Below are 18,883 nucleotides of genomic sequence, written 5' to 3' on the forward strand. Positions count from 1 at the left end.
CTATATTTGGGTCCTTTTGTTGAGCACTTTCTAATTCTATTAGCTGTGTCATAAGCTACTCAGGTAAGCCCTTTCTTCCTTCCTGATGTGTGCTTGCAAAGCTATAAATTTTCCTCTCAGTACTGCTTTTGCTGTGTCCCATAAGTTCTGATAGTTTGTGTCTTTATTGTCATTTGTTTCCAGGAACCTTTTGATTTCCTCCTTGATTTCATCTTGAACCCACTGGTTATTGAGTATGAGGCTGTTTAACTTCCAGGTGTTAAAGTTTTTCTTCTGTGTCCCTTTGGAATTCACAAATAATTTCAGAGCCTTGTGGTCAGCAAAGGTAGTCTGCAAAATTTCTATCCTCTTGATCTTATGGAGGTATGTTTTATGTGCCATCATGTAGTCTATCCTGGAGAATGTCCCATGTACATTGGAGAAGAATGTGTATCCAGGTTTCTGGGGATGGAGTGTCCTATATATATCCACTAGGTCTCTTTCTTCCATTCTCTCCTCAGGTCTAGTATTTTCTTGTTGGGTTTCAGTCTGGTTGACCTATCCAGTGTTGACACAGCCGTGTTGAGGTCCCCCACAATTATTGTGTTGTTATTGATATTATTTTTCAGGTTTGTCAACAATTGTATTAAATATTTTGCTGGCCCCTCATTTGGTGCATATATGTTTAGGAGAGTTATTTCTTCCTGCTCTACATACCCCTTGATTAATATAAAATATCCATCTTTGTCCCTTAAAACCTTCTTGAGTATAAATTTTGCATTATCTGATATTAGTGTGGCCACTCCAGCTTTTAAATGGGTGTTGTTTTCTTGGATAATTATCCTCCAGCTTTTTATTTTGAGTCTATGTTTGTTCTGACTATTTAGGTGCGCTTCTTGTAGGCAGCAGAAGGTTGGATTGAGTTCTTTGATCCATTTAGCCACTCTGTGTCTCTTAACTGGTGCATTTAGTCCATTGACATTGAGAGAAAGAATTGTCCTGGGATTTAGTGCCATCTTTATATCAAAATTTGATGTGTCTTTTGGTCAGTCTTGTCTTAAATTAGGTGTTTCAGTTTTTCTCTTAAGAGTGGTTTTGAGTCTGTAAAGTTTCTGAGCTTTTTTTTGTCTGTGAAACCATGTATTCTGCTGTCAAACCAGAAAGTGAGTTTTGCTGGGTACAGTATTCTAGGTGATGCATTCATTTCATTCAGTTTTGTCACAATATCCCACCACTACTTTCTGGCCTTGAGTGTTTCTGGTGACAGGTCTGCTGTAAATCTCCAGGATGCTCCCTTGAATGTAATTTCCCTTTTTGATCTTTCTGTTTTCAGAATTCTGTCTCTATCTGTGGGATTTGTCATTGTGACTAGGATGTGTCTTGGGGTGGTTTTTCTGGGGTCTCTTTTGGTTGGTACTCTTTGAGCATGCAGGATTTGATCACATATATTCTTTAGCTCTGGAAGTTTCTCTTTAATGATGTTCTTGACCATTGATTCTTCCTGGAAACTTTCTTCCTGGGTCTCTGGGACTCCAGTGATTCTTAGGTTGTTTCTGTTGAGCTTATCATAGACTTCTATTTTCATCTGTTCCCATTCTTTGACTAATTTTTCCATTGTCTGTTCTTTTGCTTTAAGTTTTTTTCCAATCTTTCCCACTGTATGGAATTGTTATTTATCTCATCTTCCACAGCACCAAGTCTATTCTCAGCTTCTGATACCCTGTCCCTGAGCTTATCCATTTTGTCATTCACTTCGTTTACTGAGTTTTTCAGGCCTGTTAGTTGACATGTTATTTCAGTTTGGAGTTTTTTGATTTCTGTCTTCATATTTTTTTGGTTCTTATTAGTGTTCTGTTCAACTCGAACCTTGGTTTCTTTGAGTTCTTTGAGCATCTTCCATATTGCTTTTCTAAAGTCCTTATGTGAGAAGTTGATTAGTTGGTTGTTCATTATCTGGACATCAGAATTGTCATCTTCATTCTCTATGTCTGATGCTGGCCTGCGTTGTTTCCCCATTGTCACACTTGTACTGTGGGTTTTTTGTACGTGTTGTGTTGGTATTCATTGGCTAAGTCAGTGGTCCTCAAACTATGGTCCGTGGGCCACATATTGTATTTTCTACGTGTTGTGGTGGTATTCATTGGCTAAATCAGTGGTCCTCAAACTATGGTCCGCGGGCCACATATTGTATTTGTATCTGTTTTATTTCTTCATTGCAAAATAAGATATATGCAGTGTGCATAAGAATTCGTTCACAAGTTTTGTTTTTACTATAGTCAGACCCTCCAATGATCTGAGGGACAGTGTAACTGGCTCCCTGTTTAAAAAGTTTGAGGACCCCTGGTAAATGATGTAGGCAGCCACACTCCTCTGGCTCCGCTTTTTCTGGATGGGTCGACTTGCCTCCAAGGGAGGAGATTCCTCCATGGATGAAGCCTCACACAGGATCAAATCTTAGGCCTGAGCATGCAGCAGAGAAGACAGTCTGTAGAGAAATGCTGGGCTTCAGTGATACAGCACAGTTCTTAGAGTGATTTTTTTTTCTTCTTGTTGCGATGATGTTCTTTCCTTAGAGAGAGCGCACAGCCATTTAGCGAAGTGGAGCGGCCATACTCTTCTGGAGCCTCTTTTCGGCCCAGTCCCAAGAGGTTCATGTGATAGGACAGTAGACAGACACACACAGGCAGCACTCACAATTTTTTACAGTCGGGCCTCACTGGGCAAGCGTAGTTTCATAGATTTTCCCAGCCTGACATCACAAACAGGGGACCTGGCTTCTGCAAAGTACTGCTTAAAGCCGGTTTTCATGTTATGGAGCAGTTCCTTGGCGTTCCCACCCTGGAATGGGCCTCTGGGAGAGCGAGTTTTCTGGAGCCTCTTTTCGACCCACTCCCAAGAGGTTTACGCGACAGGACAGTAGACAGACACACACAGGAAGCACTCACAATTTTTCACAGTCGTGCCCACTGGGCAGGCGTAGTTTCGTCGGCAAATGATTTTTAAGTGGTGTTTCTATGTAGATTGATGAGACAGTCATTCCTAAAATACTGCAATTTCAATGATATGTAATAAAAGTATGATTGGAAGATACCCACCACGGTAGCAAATGATACCATTCATTATTATCCATACCAATAGTAATGATGTGAATTTTGGCAGAGTGTGAACAGTGAATAAATACAATAAATTTGTGGGTGGTAAGCTAACCTGTGTTTTCATCTCTACTTTTTAATGAGAGGAGATAAAAAAATGCATTCTTAGGGACAATAGCATTACATAATCCCTGTTGTTAGCCTCATTAAAAATGATAAATGGAGAAAGTTTTCCATTCTCTGTCACCCAAAGAATATATTTGAAAGTGTTGATGAGGCCATAAGCATATTTTATGTAACTAGAAACTATTTTATGCTGTTTTTTATTAAAATGAAAGCTATGGAAAAATGGATGAAATTTGTTAGATTTTATCCAATTAGTTGTTCTAATTGTTTCATAGCAGAAGAGTGAATGAAAATATCTAGAAATGGAGTGTGATTTGATTGACATCAGGCATTTTTGAACAGCATACTGAGCTCTAAATTGATCTGAGTTATTCAGGTGATAATTAGCTGATTCTATCATATCTAAATATCATTAGGAAGGAAGAGTATTTGAAAACCAAAATGTCAGAGTCCTGGGGAAATTCATGGTGTAGAAAACTTTTAAATTGTTCAACATAAATTGATATTTCATATCATTTTTTTCATAAACATAAGGAATTGCACAGCAGAATGAGGCCTATATTAATCATGTTTACATATGCATTCCAGGCATCATGGATTTCCAGTACACTGGGTTTTTGGTTCACTGAACTTATTGAGCGAAATTGCCAGTTTACATCTTGGGTTTTCAATGGCCGACCTCATTGTTTTTGGATGACTGGCTTTTTTAACCCCCAAGGATTTTTAACTGCGATGAGACAGGTAATAACATTGATGTGTATCTGTTGTGTTATGATCACTTTCCTTCTTTATGTTTATTTTTCTTTTATTGTAGAATTAAAAAATAATATGAGAGATGGATTGTAGCTTTAGCACTTATATTATCTTGAACACAAAGCCAGAAACTTAATGTGTAAGCTTAAATTTAAAAATATTTACTTGTAATAATGTTTTGACTTTTACATTTCTTTAAAACTTGTGCTTGACAGGGGTCATAAAAATGGTATTAAGTAAGGTGAAAATGATTTTCATGGGGTCAATTCTGGTTGGAAATCACAGTATTGGATATGGTCTCCTGAACTCTAACTAGGAGTACTCCTGGACACAATACCAGAAATAGCCTATAGCACTTTCAGATATGACTCTCAAATAAAAATAAAATAACATAAAGTAAAATAAGTGAGAATGGCTTCATTGGGTCATTAATTTTTTTCATTGGTTGGTTGGATTTTGGACCACACAGAATGGTACTTAGATGCTCCTGGATCTGTACTCCTGAATCACTCCTGGTGGTGCTCAGGGAACCATATGGGAGGCTGGAGATCTAACCTGGGTTAGCTTTGTACAAGGCAATGCCCTACCTGATGTGCTATCACTCCATCCCCAAGTCATAGTTATTGCCTAGTAAAGAATCTTTTCAGTTCTTTAAGTATTGCTCTTTTTCCTTGGCTCATTTGAGGCTACCCTTTCAGCACCTCTCTGCTCTAAATGACAACACAAACTTCTAATTGTTCCCTTTCTTGCTTTGTAGGAAATAACTCGGGCCAACAAAGGTTGGGCTCTGGACAACATGGTGCTCTGCAATGAAGTCACCAAGTGGATGAAGGATGACATTTCCAGCCCCCCCACAGAGGGTGTTTATGTCTATGGCTTATACCTTGAAGGCGCTGGTTGGGACAAGAGAAACACGAAGCTCATTGAGTCCAAACCTAAAGTGCTTTTTGAGCTAATGCCTGTTATAAGGATTTATGCAGAAAACAATAGTAAGTCATTCTGTGCCTTTGGAAGACTTAAAATTCTGGGACTGGATGCCCCAGTATAAGCACAGAGGCTAAATGATGTTGTGATGAAGTAAGGATTTGACTATGTGGTCAGATTGACTATGTGAATGGGTCTGAAGCAAAGGATTAAGTGCGAGAATTAAGAAAACAGGACACACTAGAAAGAAAGCATGGGGTCAGGAGGCTAACTGCCTCATGGACAGAGAGCCCTGACTGTCCTCTCCATTGGATATTTATTGTTTAGTAATCATTGGTCATAGAATGAAGAGTAGATAATATGCAAATTCTTTAGGACTAACTAAACCTTAAGGGGTTTACAACTTCAATAAGGAAATGTGAGGAAAGAAGAGGTTTTAGGCAATAATTTCTAAAGATTGTCTTCCTCTGGGGAAGGGGTAACAGATAGGTGACTGTATTTACAAGGGCTCCCACCCTAGAACGTTCCCTGAATGGTGTGGGCATTCGCATAACTTGTGTTAAGAGCCCTTCACTCTATTATCTGTACCTTCTCTCAGAGTCCCTGACCTCTAAAGATTTTTTTCCCACTACTTCTTTTCCTTTTCCTTTTTTTTTTTTAGGAGATAACATCTTTATTTGCCCTGGCCAACATATGTGGTGTATAACCTTCTATTTTGCATTTTTTCTTTATTTAAACATCTTGATTACAAATATGATTGTGATTAGGTTTCAGTCACGTAAAGAACACCACCCTTCACCAGTGAAACATTCCCACCACCAATGTCCCAAATCTCCCTCCATCCCACTCCATCCGCACCTGTACTCTAGACAGGCTTTCTAGTTCCCTCATTCATTCACATGATTATGGTAGTTCTCAGTGTAGTTATTTCTATAACTGCACTCACCACTGTTTGTGGTGAACTTCATGAAGTGAGCTGGAAGTTCCAGCCCTCCTCTCATTGTCTCTGGGGATTGTTGCAAAGATGACTTTTATTTTTCTTAAAACCCATAGATGAGTGAGACTATTCTGCATCTCTCTCTCCCTCTGACTTATTTCACTCAGCATGATAGACTCCATGTACATCCATGTATAGGAAAATTTCATGACTTCATCTCTTCTTGAGGGCTGCATAATATTCCATTGTGTATATGTACCACATTTTCTTTAGCCATTCGTCTGTTGAAGGGCATCTTGGTTGTTTCCAGAGCCTGGCTATTGTGAATTCCACTACTTATTTTTCTAACAGGTAGCTTCCTACTGTAGTCAACTAGTTTCACAGTTGCATAATTACATACATGCTGTCCACTAGACACATTATGGGTACTTTTAGAAGACATGATCATTTGTGATTCTTACCTAAGTACTAAAACAGAGACAATGGGTGCTTTTGGAACACCAGCTGATGATATTAGAAACATCATTAGGAACAGACTTGCAAGTGGTAGGAAAGAAGGGTGTGACAACTCTGGGGTAAAGTAGGAAGGGCCCTCTCGGTTTCAGTGGGGTACAAACTGGGCTCAGAAAGATGGAGATGATCCAGCTAAGGATCTGGGGTAGGAGGCTTTCTAGGTAGGCCTGTGATGCCCAGGATTCTCCTGGAAGTGGTGTCTGTTAGTTTGTAGATTTAGTTCATGTTTGAAAATCCAAATTGAAGATAGATATCTTTTATTTAACCCTGTAGTGAATGACCAAATGCTGGCTTCATATTTCAACCTTTGTAATATTATTTTTTTCTGAATCACACTTAAAAGCTTTCTTCTGTAAGCAAGTCAAGGATAAAATTAATATCTCTTTAAAAGGCACAACATTAGGTAACACAGACTCTTATTAGACAAATTGTACATTTGGGAACTTAGATGAAGGAAAAATTTTGTCAACTACCAGTCTTCTTTTTTCTAGCAAATACTTGATGGATGCCAAAGGCCACACAGAGATTTTTAGAAACCAGATCATGCCCTCTAGGAACTCATGCTCTAGGAGGGGAGGATGATAAGCAAGACATAATTAAAGTAGAAGTTTATGCATGTTTGATAGAAATATACTTGAAGCCTACAAGACAAAGTTGACATGGCTGTGGAGATTTCTTGTGTGTGTATGTGTGTTGTGTGTGTGTGTGTTGTGTGTGTGTGTTGTTTGTGTGTGAAAGGGTTACACCCAATGTTGCTCTGCATTTTAGCAAAACTTCTGCTGGGGCTCAGGATTCCCATAAGGAACTCTGAGCATCAAATCCAGGTTGGGTGCATGCAAGGCAAATGCCTTCCCTGTACAGTCCTATCATTATGGTTCCCTCTGGAGACTGCTTTTGAGGTGTGCTTTGGAATGCAGATTGGTCATGAGTGGGTAGTAGTTCTTTGCTTGGCAGATGAAAAAGAGCTGGGGCTCACTGGGTGATTCAGTGATAATCTACCATACTTTTCTCCTCTAACACTTTTCTGGGGTGTGTTCCCAAGGAAAAAAGACCAGCTGGAATCCTGATTCCAGCTAAAAGGGAAGGGCAGTGAAAAATTCTAAAGCAGCATAGTGAGTCCCTATTACTTTTTGATTCTGAGTTTTAAGCTTACCTACACCTTACCATTTATTTGCAACCCTCCAATCAATGCTGTCACACTTTTATGCACACCCAAAGCATGAGATATATGAGCTGCCCAGTCAGTCTGTGCTTCTAGATGAAATGGCACAAGGTGACATTGTGCAGTCTGGTTCCAGCTTCTCCTGCCATGAGTTAGTGGCAAACATCGTCTTCATGGTCTGTTTGATGCTGTTTTCACCAGAGTGTGCATGTTAATGCTTCAAATGTCCTTTATCCCAGATACAGTGCTTAAGTGAAAGCGAGTGCTCCTAAGTGCAGAAAACTGTCATGGGCCTTATGGAGATTATGTCAGATTACCTCCATCCAGGCGTGAATTTTGTGATGTTGGCCTTGAGTTTGATGTTGAGGAATCAACACGCACATTTGAAAGTTGTTTTAAACAGAAGCACGCATGAAGCCAAGTTCTGTTTTGATGGTTGACAAAACACTCCCCAGGGACCTGAGCCTGAATTTCTCCAGTGGTAAAATGGTTCAATCTTGCTTCTTACGAGCTTCTTGTCTCTTTAATCTTTAATCTCTTTAATCTTCAGTAGTTCCACGGTCATAGAAACTTCACAAATGGAGCTTCCTTGCATGTAAATGATCATACTGGCTTCAGATAGTTCTTGCTAATAGCGTGGAAATCTAGAGATATTAGATGCTAGGGTATCAGACATTTAGGGGATCAGGAACTACCTCATTAAGGAGAGAGCAAATATGAAACTGGGAAGCAGATAATAGACTGGGGCTATGTTCCTGCCCAAGAGCAATGCCATGGGATTGAGGTCTCACAAGAAGTTTGAAGAACTTCTTGTTTGAAGAAAAGGTTTAGGAAGACACAAAAATATGATGGTGCGAATCCAGCATCAATAAGGAAACTTGAAATCAGCACACCAGCATGGAGCATTCCTTACTCTTAGCTGAATCTGAGATTTGTGTATCTGTCTATGTGCTGAGGCAATGCACTACCTGTGTGTTTCTATTTACTGGCTGTGAAGGTGGTGTCAATTTTCAGGATAGTGATTATTTTATAAAAATGATGATCAACTGTTCTTTTAGCCAAAAATAATATTTTAGAGATTTTGTTTCATCATCTCCTGGCATGCATAGTCAACATGTTCTATGAACATCTCCTTTTTAGAGTGAAAAAATTCTTTCTCACTTTGTGATAGGTGTTACATTTTATCCCTTATGAATAAATTGTAAATATCCACTGCAGGATGACATTGAATAGCTCAGCATGGTAGCAATAAAGTAATAATTTTTATAATGCATACAATTCTTTATTATTGGAGAGCATATTTTTATAGAAGAACTGTATTTATCCTGCTGGGCATTAGTCAGCAATGATACTCATTTGTAGCAAGTAAAGGAAGAAATAAAATAAACATGGGGAAAAATGTATACTTTAAAAGTACTGATAAAGGAAAAGAACAAAACTTTAGCTATACATTTTTTGTTTTTATGAGTGACGGGAGCCTCTAAAATAATTTCTGCTGTTGATAATTGACTAATCACTAACATTCCATTGTCTTTTACTACAAATAATTACACATTTTTGATACTTGAATTAGTAATAGAGACAAAGAGGTGAACAAAATAACATTTTAACAGAGCAGCATTTGAAAATTCAAATTTGCGTCATTTTAAATGTTAATATAGAGGGACATTTTCAATTTATATAATATTGAATCTTAGAAAACAAGAATGATTTGCTCTCCAAAGTAAATGTAGATATTTCTTTCTAAAAACCTATGGGGCTATATGTTTACCACTTATTTATTTTACTCAGTTTGTTATTAGTACATCATGAAAATGTCAACCAAATAGTAGTAGGACATTCACCATGAGGTTAATTAAAGTCACCCAGTAATGTTCTGGGTCTCCTTTTCTCAAAGGGAGCTTTGTGATGAGTTGATCTGCAGGACAAAAGCAATTTAGAGCTACATCTCCTTACTAAGGGGGCTGGGAGAGATTTAAGGGCTCTTGGTGGCCATTTCCTGCTGGTGAAAAATATGAAAGAATTTTCTTTGTTCCACCTCTTCCCACTCCAGTGCAGGTGGGGGAGTGCATGGGGCAGTCACTAGAGTGAAGGGAAGAGGGAATCTGGAATCCTGGAGTATTTTTCCCACTTTGTAGCTGGAATTCTGTCAATCAGGAGAACAAAAGTCTGGAAATTTTGTTTTGGTGCAAAGTTAGTAGATGTTTATATGTGTCCCAATTGTAGCAGTGATGAAATAGAATAGGTGTGCATCCTTTCTGGACAGACGAGTCTTTTGTTTGTTTGGGGGCCATATCCAGTGGTGCTTAGGGTTACTTCTGGCTCTGTTCTCAGAGATCATTCTTAGCATGGGTCACAGGACTGCATGGTGTTGCTAGGGCTCAAACCCATGTCAGCTGTGTAGAAGTCACACTTCTCACCTGTTATATGATCTCTTTAGCCCTCAGACTTGATATTTAAATTGCTCTATTTAATGTGTCTATTTACTTAATGTTTATTTATCTAATTAAATTATTTGATTTAATTATTTAAAATATTTACATTTACTTTAAATAAACAATTAAATATTTAAAATTTTGATCAATTTAATTATTTAATGTTTACTTATTCATTTATTTGATGTGTTTACAAGGCTGTTTATAATAGTTTTTTTCCACAGTTAAAAAGTTGTTGAGTTTCAATCACAATATATAACACCCTTCACTAGTGCACATTGCTTAACATCAATGTCCCCATTGTCCCCAGTTTCCCTTCTGACCTCTCCCCTTCTCTCTCCCTGCCTGACTCTGGGGCAGACATTTTTCTTTAAAAAAAAAAAAAAAAAGAAAGAAATTGGGCCACACCCAGCGGATCTCAGGGTTTACTCATGGCTCTCTGTGCTCAGAAACTACTCTGGAGGGCTCAGGGGACCATATTAGCTGGCAGAGATAAAACTTGGGTCAGCTACATGCAAGGCAAACTCCCTACTTACTGTACTGTCACTCTGGCCCTGGGGCAGACCATTTTCTTTTCTTTGTCTCTGTTTCTGTCTCTGTCTCTCTGTCTCTGTTTCTGTCTCTGTCTCTTTCTGTGCTGTGTCTCTGTCTCTATCTGTCTCCGTCTATCTGTCTCTGTCTCTCTCTGTCTCTCTCTCTTCTCTCTCTCTCTCTCTTTCTCCTACACACACACTTTTAGAGACTGTTGTTTGCAGTACTGTTACTGAAGGGGTAGCCTGCATATCACTTTTTCTCCTTTCAGCACCCAATTCTTGACCAGAATCAGACTTGATTCTTTTGTAATCACCTGCAGCTTTGTAACTTTGGATGAGTGTTTCACCTCCATTACCTCTCACCATTCTCACCTGTAAAACACATCCCATAATAATAATCCTCACAGTTGGGGAGAGAACTGAATTCTCCATTTCTATCCCCGAATTAACACACAACAAATAATTTTTATCGTTATCACTATGATTAATACCTGCAATTCACCATCTTGTTGAAAGACTGAAAGAAATCTAGGAAGGAGTTTGCCATTTGTAACTTCAAGTTTTTATCAAGAGAGAGATGAAATCGAGGAATTATTTAAGTAATCTCTGTGCATAACTCAGTTATTTTGCTATTGGAAGGACTATATATAGGAAAACATACTAGCATCTGTATGAAAAATGTAGACGAGGGAAGAAAGTTACATAGTTCAAAATTCCCTCAAGGTAGTTTATTAAAAACTGTAGGTTCCTAAAGCCTATAGCTCACCAATTTATACAACCCTGGTTCTGCCTCCTTCTGGAGCCTCAAGGCTTGAAGCATATTGAGTTGATTTGTTCCACCTACCTAGCATGTTTATTTTTGTCCTCAGAGCTATTTGTCTAACCAGGGGTAATGGTTTCGAATCATCTGTTTATGGGGTGGTTTTGCATCTGTCAGCACTTTTACTTTGAAATGATATTTTCAGTAGCTTCTAATCCTGCTGCAGAAGTTTTCTGCATGCTGAGCTTGGCTTGGGTGCCTTCAGAAGCAATTAGAAATAAATAAAATTGGTAAATATTTCAGAAAATTGTTTTTCACCTGCTTATGGAAAAGAAGGCTAATTTTTCCAGGTCTGTTTTTCATGTAGAATATGAATCCAAGTAGTACTTTCACATGGTATCTTGAGTGTTACTAGTTTAAGGTTCAACTGTAATAATCCAATTATTTTATGCATTTTAAGATGTATAAAATAATTGTTGATTTCAGTTGGTATTGGGAACAATTAGTTATTTGTTATATGTTCATAGATCCCAGGGTTTAATAAAACAGTGAGTAACTAGTTGGTAGCTACCAATTTCATTCTTTAAATTTTTCATGTCATTCTCTTGGGAATTTTTATACAAATTTGCCAAATGAAGATCTCTAATGATAGTTTCATAATAATTACAAAGTTGTGCAGTTGACTGGGTACCCTTTCTTGCTGCTATAACCCAGTATACAGAGAGTATTTTCCAACATATCACTAATGTAGAAAAAGATCAAACTTCAAACTTTGAAATACAGATTACATTCAATGTTTATTGCTTTCATACCATCATAAAGTCAAAAATTCAAAGTTGGGGCCGGGAAGGTGGCGCTAGAGTTAAGGTGTCTGCCTTGCAAGTGCTAGCATAGGACGGACCGCGGTTCGATCCCCCAGCGTTCCCCCAAGCCAGAGGCGATTTCTGAGCACATAGTCAGGAGTAACCCCTGAGCATCAAACGGGTGTGGTCCAAAAACAAACAAAAAAAAACAACAAAAAAATTCAAAGTCAGAGAATCCTACATGGATTCTGAACAGCACACAAATTCTCACTTGTATACTTGCAATTTTGTGAAGTCTTTATATTGCCTCTGAAAAGTCAGTGTGAAGCTTGGATGGCCAGACCCCAACTGAGTGAATGGAATTTCATCCCTTTGCTCACAAGGAAGTTTCATTCCTTTAGCAATTTGGAAAAGCTCATGAAATCTGTGAGCGGTAGGACACGTCTCTGATTTATAAATTTAGATGTGGTTTGGACTAAAGTACAGAGAAATGGAGATAGATTTGAAAACAATATACACAAAATAATGATCACTGGTGAGGCCATTGCTCACAAGATTTGGTGGGAAAGGAAAGGAGAAAGTGTGGAGAAGATTGGAGGGGAGGCAGGAATTATCACCAAGGACATGCTATAGGGGGTCAGAGGGTTAATGCCAAAGATATTGGGTACCATTGCTTCAGATCTAGAGATCACTGACCTCAGGGAACTTTCTCATACTCAAAACCTCTCTCCTTTTGGAATGACTTCTATTTATAGAATGCACTATAGGCCTCAGCCATTAGAAAATTCACCAAGTAGGGCCTGGAGAGATAGCACAGCGGTGTTTGCCTTGCAAGCAGCCGATCCAGGACCAAAGGTGGTTGGTTCGAATCCCGGTGTTCCATATGGTCCCCGTGCCTGCCAGGAGCTATGTCTGAGCAGACAGCCAGGAGTAACCCCTGAGCACCGCCGGGTGTGACCCCAAAAACAAAAAACAAAAACAAAAACAAAAAAAAAAGAAAATTCACCAAGTGTTCTTCCTTTTGACTATTTCTGTAGCTCCCAGAGATCCTCGATTTTACTCCTGCCCCATCTATAAGAAGCCTGTCCGGACGGACTTGAATTATATCGCTGCGGTGGACCTTCGGACAGTCCAGGCCCCAGAACACTGGGTGCTCCGTGGGGTCGCACTTCTCTGTGATGTCAAGTGATAGCCTCGTTGCTGTTCCCAGATCCACCAGAAAATGATGAAGCCAGCGAGTGAACACCTCGATTCTTCCCTGAGTGCTCTAAAGAGTCATGATTAGGTTAGGTCATGCAATTAATATTGATATGAGTTTTGTTTGTTGCTTTGTTAGATCCTTAATTACATTGAACCTGCTTCAGCATGAAGGAACAATCACTGTTTGTTGCAAAAGTTCTTTAGTGTCTTAAGTAAAATTTATAACTTCCTACTGGAGCGTGGCCCTCACACACACACAGCAATGCATTTTCTTCCTTCAACTCTCAATGCTGACTCCTGTGAGCAGACAGTATTTCCCTCCAAGGGATTATTGTTCTGTTAATGTGGTTGTGGTGACAGCCTTGGGTAACAAGGCAGGTTTGTGCTGATTCTGCTTCTCTTGCCTCTTGCATTTAGGTCAGGCGAAGAGATTTATGTTCATGGCTCAAGTGCCCAATTAAAAAGGCCTTTTGAAAAATAGAAGGAAGGAGAAGAATAGGTTAAGAATGTGAAGAGACAGCCTCCTGGGAGATACTTAACCAGTTTCACTTAACCATTTCTTTTGGTCCTAATATATGGTTGATTCATATGAAATGTGGCAAGGCTATCGTTTTGTTTTAAATAAAATTATTACAATATAAAAATGATGCAAACTAATACAAGCTAGGAATGAATGTCTGATTTGTAATGTGTGTGAGATACTGTAATTGAGTTTCTATTAAATCTTCAAGTAACTCAAAAAGGCTATGTGCTCTCTTGGTATGTGTGAGTTCTTGTACACCCAGACACAAATAGGTGCCCAGGTAATAATTAGAAATGCTTAGGAACAAGCTATGGGAATGAAATAGTGATGCATCAGTGAGGTTTATCACCATATCCCAATTCTAATTTTACTCTCTGGAGGCACCCATGGGTGTATTTGTTCAGGAGGGCAGCTGACTAGTTCTTCTACTGGCCCCTTTAGAGAGGAAGAATGCATATGAGTGTTTTGGTGCCACTGTTGAAAAAAAAGTCTTGCCTCAATGTTCTTTCCTTCCCTCCATCCTTTCTTCCCCCTTCCTTCCACCCTCCCTCCCCCTCCATCCATTCTTCTTTCTTTCTTTCTTTCTTTCTTTCTTTCTTTCTTTCTTTCTTTCTTTCTTTCTTTCTTTCTTTCTTTCTTTCTTTCTTTCTTTCTTTCTTTCTTTCTTTCTTTCTTTCTTTCTTTCTTTCTTTCTTTCTTTCTTTCTGTCTTTCTTTCTTTTCTCTCTTTCTTACTTTCTTTCTTTCTTTCTTTCTTTCTTTCTTTCTTTCTTTCTTTCTTTCTTTCTTTCTTTCTTTCTTTCTTTCTTTCTTTCTTTCTTTCTTTCTTTCTTTCTTTCTTCCTTCCTTCCTTCTCTTCCTTCCTTCCTTCCTTCCTTCCTTCCTTCCTTCCTTCCTTCCTTCCTTCCTTCCTTCCTTCCTTCCTTCCTTCCTTCCTTCCTTCCTTCCTTCCTTCCTTCCTTCCTTCCTTCCTTCCTTCCTTCCCCACACCCAGTGACACTCAAGGGTTATTCCTAGCTTTGCACTCAGAAATCGCTCCTGGCAGGCCCAGAGGACCGTATGAGATGCCAAGGATCAAATCTGGGTCAGTCCTGGGTCTGCCAGGTACAAGGCAAATGTTTTCTGCTGTGCTATTTCTCCAGCCCCTCAACTCTATTTTCTTAAGAATATATTTTGCACTTCCTATATGCCAGACACTTGGGTATACTGGTGTTTTGATGGTGGGGAAAGTGGTCAATCTCTCTGATTTCATGAGAAGATACACAACTATTTATGTGATTGACCAATCTAGTTATGACTATTTAACATGACACAATATGAGATACATGGAAAAATATTTAAATTATGGTTTATGTACCATGATGAAAAATAGATATGCTATGAATAATAATAGGGCAGGGGAGCAGCATTTTTAGTGCTTAAGGGGTTAGGAGTCAAGAACCATGCACTGGGGTTTCCTTTTAGTTTCATTTAAAGGCTTAGAAGTTAGTAGTTAAGAATTCTGAGCTGCAGATCCTGCTGTGCAAACCTACTGCCCTGACTTTTTCTGACCCTCTAATTACCCTGTTCAGCTATCAGTGACATTTCTGTCTGTCCCTGACAGTCCATCTGTCTGTCTGTCTGTCTGTCTGTCTGTCTGTCTGTCTGTCTGTCTGTCTGTCTCCACTCCAGAATTGAGACCAAAGAACATATCAGAGCCAGAGAGCTAGCACAAGGGGTAAATGCTTTCTTTCTTTAAATGCTACTCACTTGAGTTGACCCCTGGCACGCAAGTGGTCCTCCAGGCACTGGCAGGAGTGAACCTTAAGCATAGAGCCAAGAATAAGCCTTGAGCACAGGCAAATGCTCCCCTCCCCACCAAAAAATAAAAGAATAAAATGTTGCAGTGTCCTTTTGTGTCTAGAGCTCTCAACCATTCCTTGGTCATTTAGCCAAGACATTGCTGAGCTTCCTCATATGAACAGATTAGCGAGCTTCACATAAAGTCAGCATGGGTGACACCATGGCCCCTTCAGGTAACACAGCAGAGCCCTTGGCCCATCTGTCTGAGCACTAGATCTAGCCTCAATCTTCATATACAGCACATAGTTGATTCAATTTAACCATCAGGGAAGGCAGTTGTATGCTGACATCCACCTCCTAGACCAAGACAGCAGGAAAGGTGGCAGAAAGCCACATGATGGGACACCAGGCTCTTGCTCCCTGAAGGAAGGAGGTGACCCAATGTTTGCATGAGTGAAGAAGCTTGGCAGGGAGGGCTGGATGTGGGCAGGGACAGCTGTTTTCTAAAGAAAATTTCACTGGTGATGTGACTTCTGACAGCTCTGGGATGGTGGCCCATGGAATCCTTGTTTCTAAGACACCAGAACCCAGAGCACATCTCTGTGTTAGTTGCTGGGTGTAATGGAAACATCCAGTAAGAGTTCAACATCAAAAGATGGATGGGATGAGCAAATCCCACGTTTTCTAGTTATGGGGCTTTCAAAATTCACAGCATCAAGATCCATGGGGACTTTTTGTTCAGAGGTGCAGTATTCTAAACAATCGTGGTGTTCATGCACAGGGGTAATACATTTATAAGTTCTTAAATTCAGATAAGGATTTTATTGAAAAGATGGGTTAAGAAAGGTAAAGGACAAGAAACTCCCCACAAAGAGGGGGTCTCCTGCAGGTTTCCCAGTCTAGGAAAAATTTGCAATTTAACAACCTTATGTAGTGTTTGAAATGGTGGAGCAGAGGGATCTTAAGAAGATTTGAAGATTTGATTCAGGCCCAAAAGAAGAGGAGAGAATGTAGAACCTAGAATAGGAGGGACTCCATTTTGTTCATTTAAGGCTAACAAGGCTAAATTTCCTTTGCAAAAATTTCACAGCTCTCTTGTGGCTTTCAAGGCCTTTAGAAAACATGAACTCCAACCCAGGACAACTGGACATAGCAGATATTTTGTTAGGGCGAAGATAGCAGAAACTGTGGAAAGTTCCCTCAACATTAGCCAATCAGTTTCAAGGAAAACAGAATGAAGTAGCCTTTTGTGCAAAATCCTATATAAACTTGACTGTAGCCCATGGAGGGTGGGGTCATTTTCTGTGAGAGGCAGCCCTGACCAGTCAGCTTGGGATGTGCTGGTAGACGGAAATAAAGCTTTGTTTTGTTTCAAGTGTATGGTCTAGTCCTTTGACTCTGGACCCTAAGAAAATAAAAAATTATTTATATATGTGAGGGCCAGAGTGATAGCATAGGAGGTATGGAGCTTGTCTTGCACACTGCAGGCCCTGGTTTTATCCCCAGCATCATATATGGTCTTATGTGCATTGCCAGGATTCATTCCTGAGTGAAGAGCCAGGAGTAAGATATGGAGATTGCTGGGTATAACCCAAAAGGCAAAAATATATATATATAAAATTATTTTAAGAAGCTATTTATTAAGATAATTTTATTTTAAACCAATTGCATTTAGGTACTGGAATTTACAATATCATTACTTGTACTTTTTTGGAGTTACATCATTCCAGCACTGTACCCAGAGTCCCAAGCACTGACCCACCCCACAGGCCTAGTTCTATAGACTCAATTTGCATTTATGATAAATTGTTCTTTTTTTTTTTTGGCCACACTTGGCAATGCCCAGGGGTTACTTCTGGCTCTGTGCTCAGAAATCACACCTGCTGGTGCTTAGGAGGAACCAAATAGAGTTCTGGAGATTGAACTTAGTTTACCTATGTGCAAGGCTCACACCCTACCCACTGTACTATTTTTCTAGCCCTATTCAGTTCTGATGACGTTGACTATTGTTGTTTTCTTATTATGCTTCTTTTTCTGTCTTATATTTGTGGTTGATCTCTCTGTGTGTTTATGTATATATTTTAAATTGTGGAGCTGGTGAAACCTACCCTCATGTAAGTGAATAGAGCTAATATCCTGAGAGTTCAAAAAGAACTTTCTCTTCAAGGCACAATTCCTATTGTGCAGTTGCAAGAAACAATAAAATCATGAAATTTGCTGTAATCCAATTGGAACTGGAAGAGATTATGTTGAAGTCAACAGCAAGAAGAAAGACAAACACAGGATAATATCACTAATGTGTAGTATATAAAATAGCTGTATTTTTTAATGTAATAAATGAAATTCTTAGATAATCTTTGACCCCAAATCTTAGTGAGGAAAAGGAGAAAGAAGAAAATAAATTAAGGTGGGAAGAAAGAGGATGAAAAGGAGAATAATGGGGAAGAGGAATCTGGGCTTCCATTTTACGGGTGATGTGAAAAAGTGATACATCCAAAGCACAGGTTCAACACTGAAAACATGAGATCTAAGCTGAAACCATCAAACTTTAATGTGCCTGTCAAGATGGCAGGCAGCAGCGGCGTTTACCTTGCAAACAGCCGATCCAGGACCTAAAGTGGTTGGTTCAAATCCCAGTGTCCCATATGGTCCCCAGTGCCTGCCAGGAGCTGTTTCTGAGCAGACAGCCAGGAGTAACTCCTAAGCACCGCTGGGTGAGGCCCAAAACCAAAAAATAAACAAAAACAAACAAACAACAAAAAAAAGATGGCAGGCAGGAGATGGGGAAGTTGATGAAGGAGAAGTGAGAGGTAGGTGACTATGGGAGCACTGGTGAGGGGAATTGATACTGGTGGTGTAATTAGTGCTGAATATGATATATCTAAAACTTAACTATCAATAATTTTATGAACCATGGTTCTTAAAATAAATTTTTTATTTTTTTTTTAATTTTTAAAATTTTTTATATATATTTTATTTAAACATCTTGATTACCTACATGATTGTTTTTGGGTTTCAGTCATGTAAAGAATACCACCATCACCAGTGCAACATTTCCATCACCAATGTCCCAAATCTCCCTCCTCCCCACCCACCCCCACCTGTACTCTAGACAGGCTTTCTATTTTCCTCATACATTCTCATTATTAGGATAGTTCAAAATGTAGTTATTTATCTAACTAAACTCATCACTCTTTGTGGTGAGCTTCATGAGGTGAGCTGTAACTTCCAGCCCTTCTCTCTTTTGTGTCTGAAAATTATTATTGCAAAAATGTCTTTCATTTTTCTTAAAAACCATAGATGAGTGAAACCATTCTGAGTTTTTTTCTCTCTCTCTCTGACTTATTTCACTCAGCATAATA

The 18,883-nt window shown here is 39.2% G+C and overlaps 1 protein-coding gene across 1 annotated transcript in view; it reads left to right on the forward strand.

Annotated features, from left to right (window-relative positions):
- The window catches only part of DNAH5 (dynein axonemal heavy chain 5), a 336,377-nt gene extending 322,443 nt beyond the window's left edge, over positions 1 to 13,934 (forward strand). The window contains exons 77-79 of the mRNA XM_049768362.1: positions 3,786 to 3,938; positions 4,708 to 4,939; positions 13,055 to 13,934. Of these exons, the coding sequence (XP_049624319.1) occupies positions 3,786 to 3,938; positions 4,708 to 4,939; positions 13,055 to 13,206 (537 nt within the window). The 3' untranslated portion in view covers positions 13,207 to 13,934. The remainder of the gene's footprint in view (positions 1 to 3,785; positions 3,939 to 4,707; positions 4,940 to 13,054) is intronic.
- The last annotated feature ends 4,949 nt before the right edge of the window (positions 13,935 to 18,883 follow it).

This window comes from Suncus etruscus, chromosome 2, assembly GCF_024139225.1.
Source record: "Suncus etruscus isolate mSunEtr1 chromosome 2, mSunEtr1.pri.cur, whole genome shotgun sequence".
Classification (NCBI taxonomy): domain Eukaryota; kingdom Metazoa; phylum Chordata; class Mammalia; order Eulipotyphla; family Soricidae; genus Suncus; species Suncus etruscus.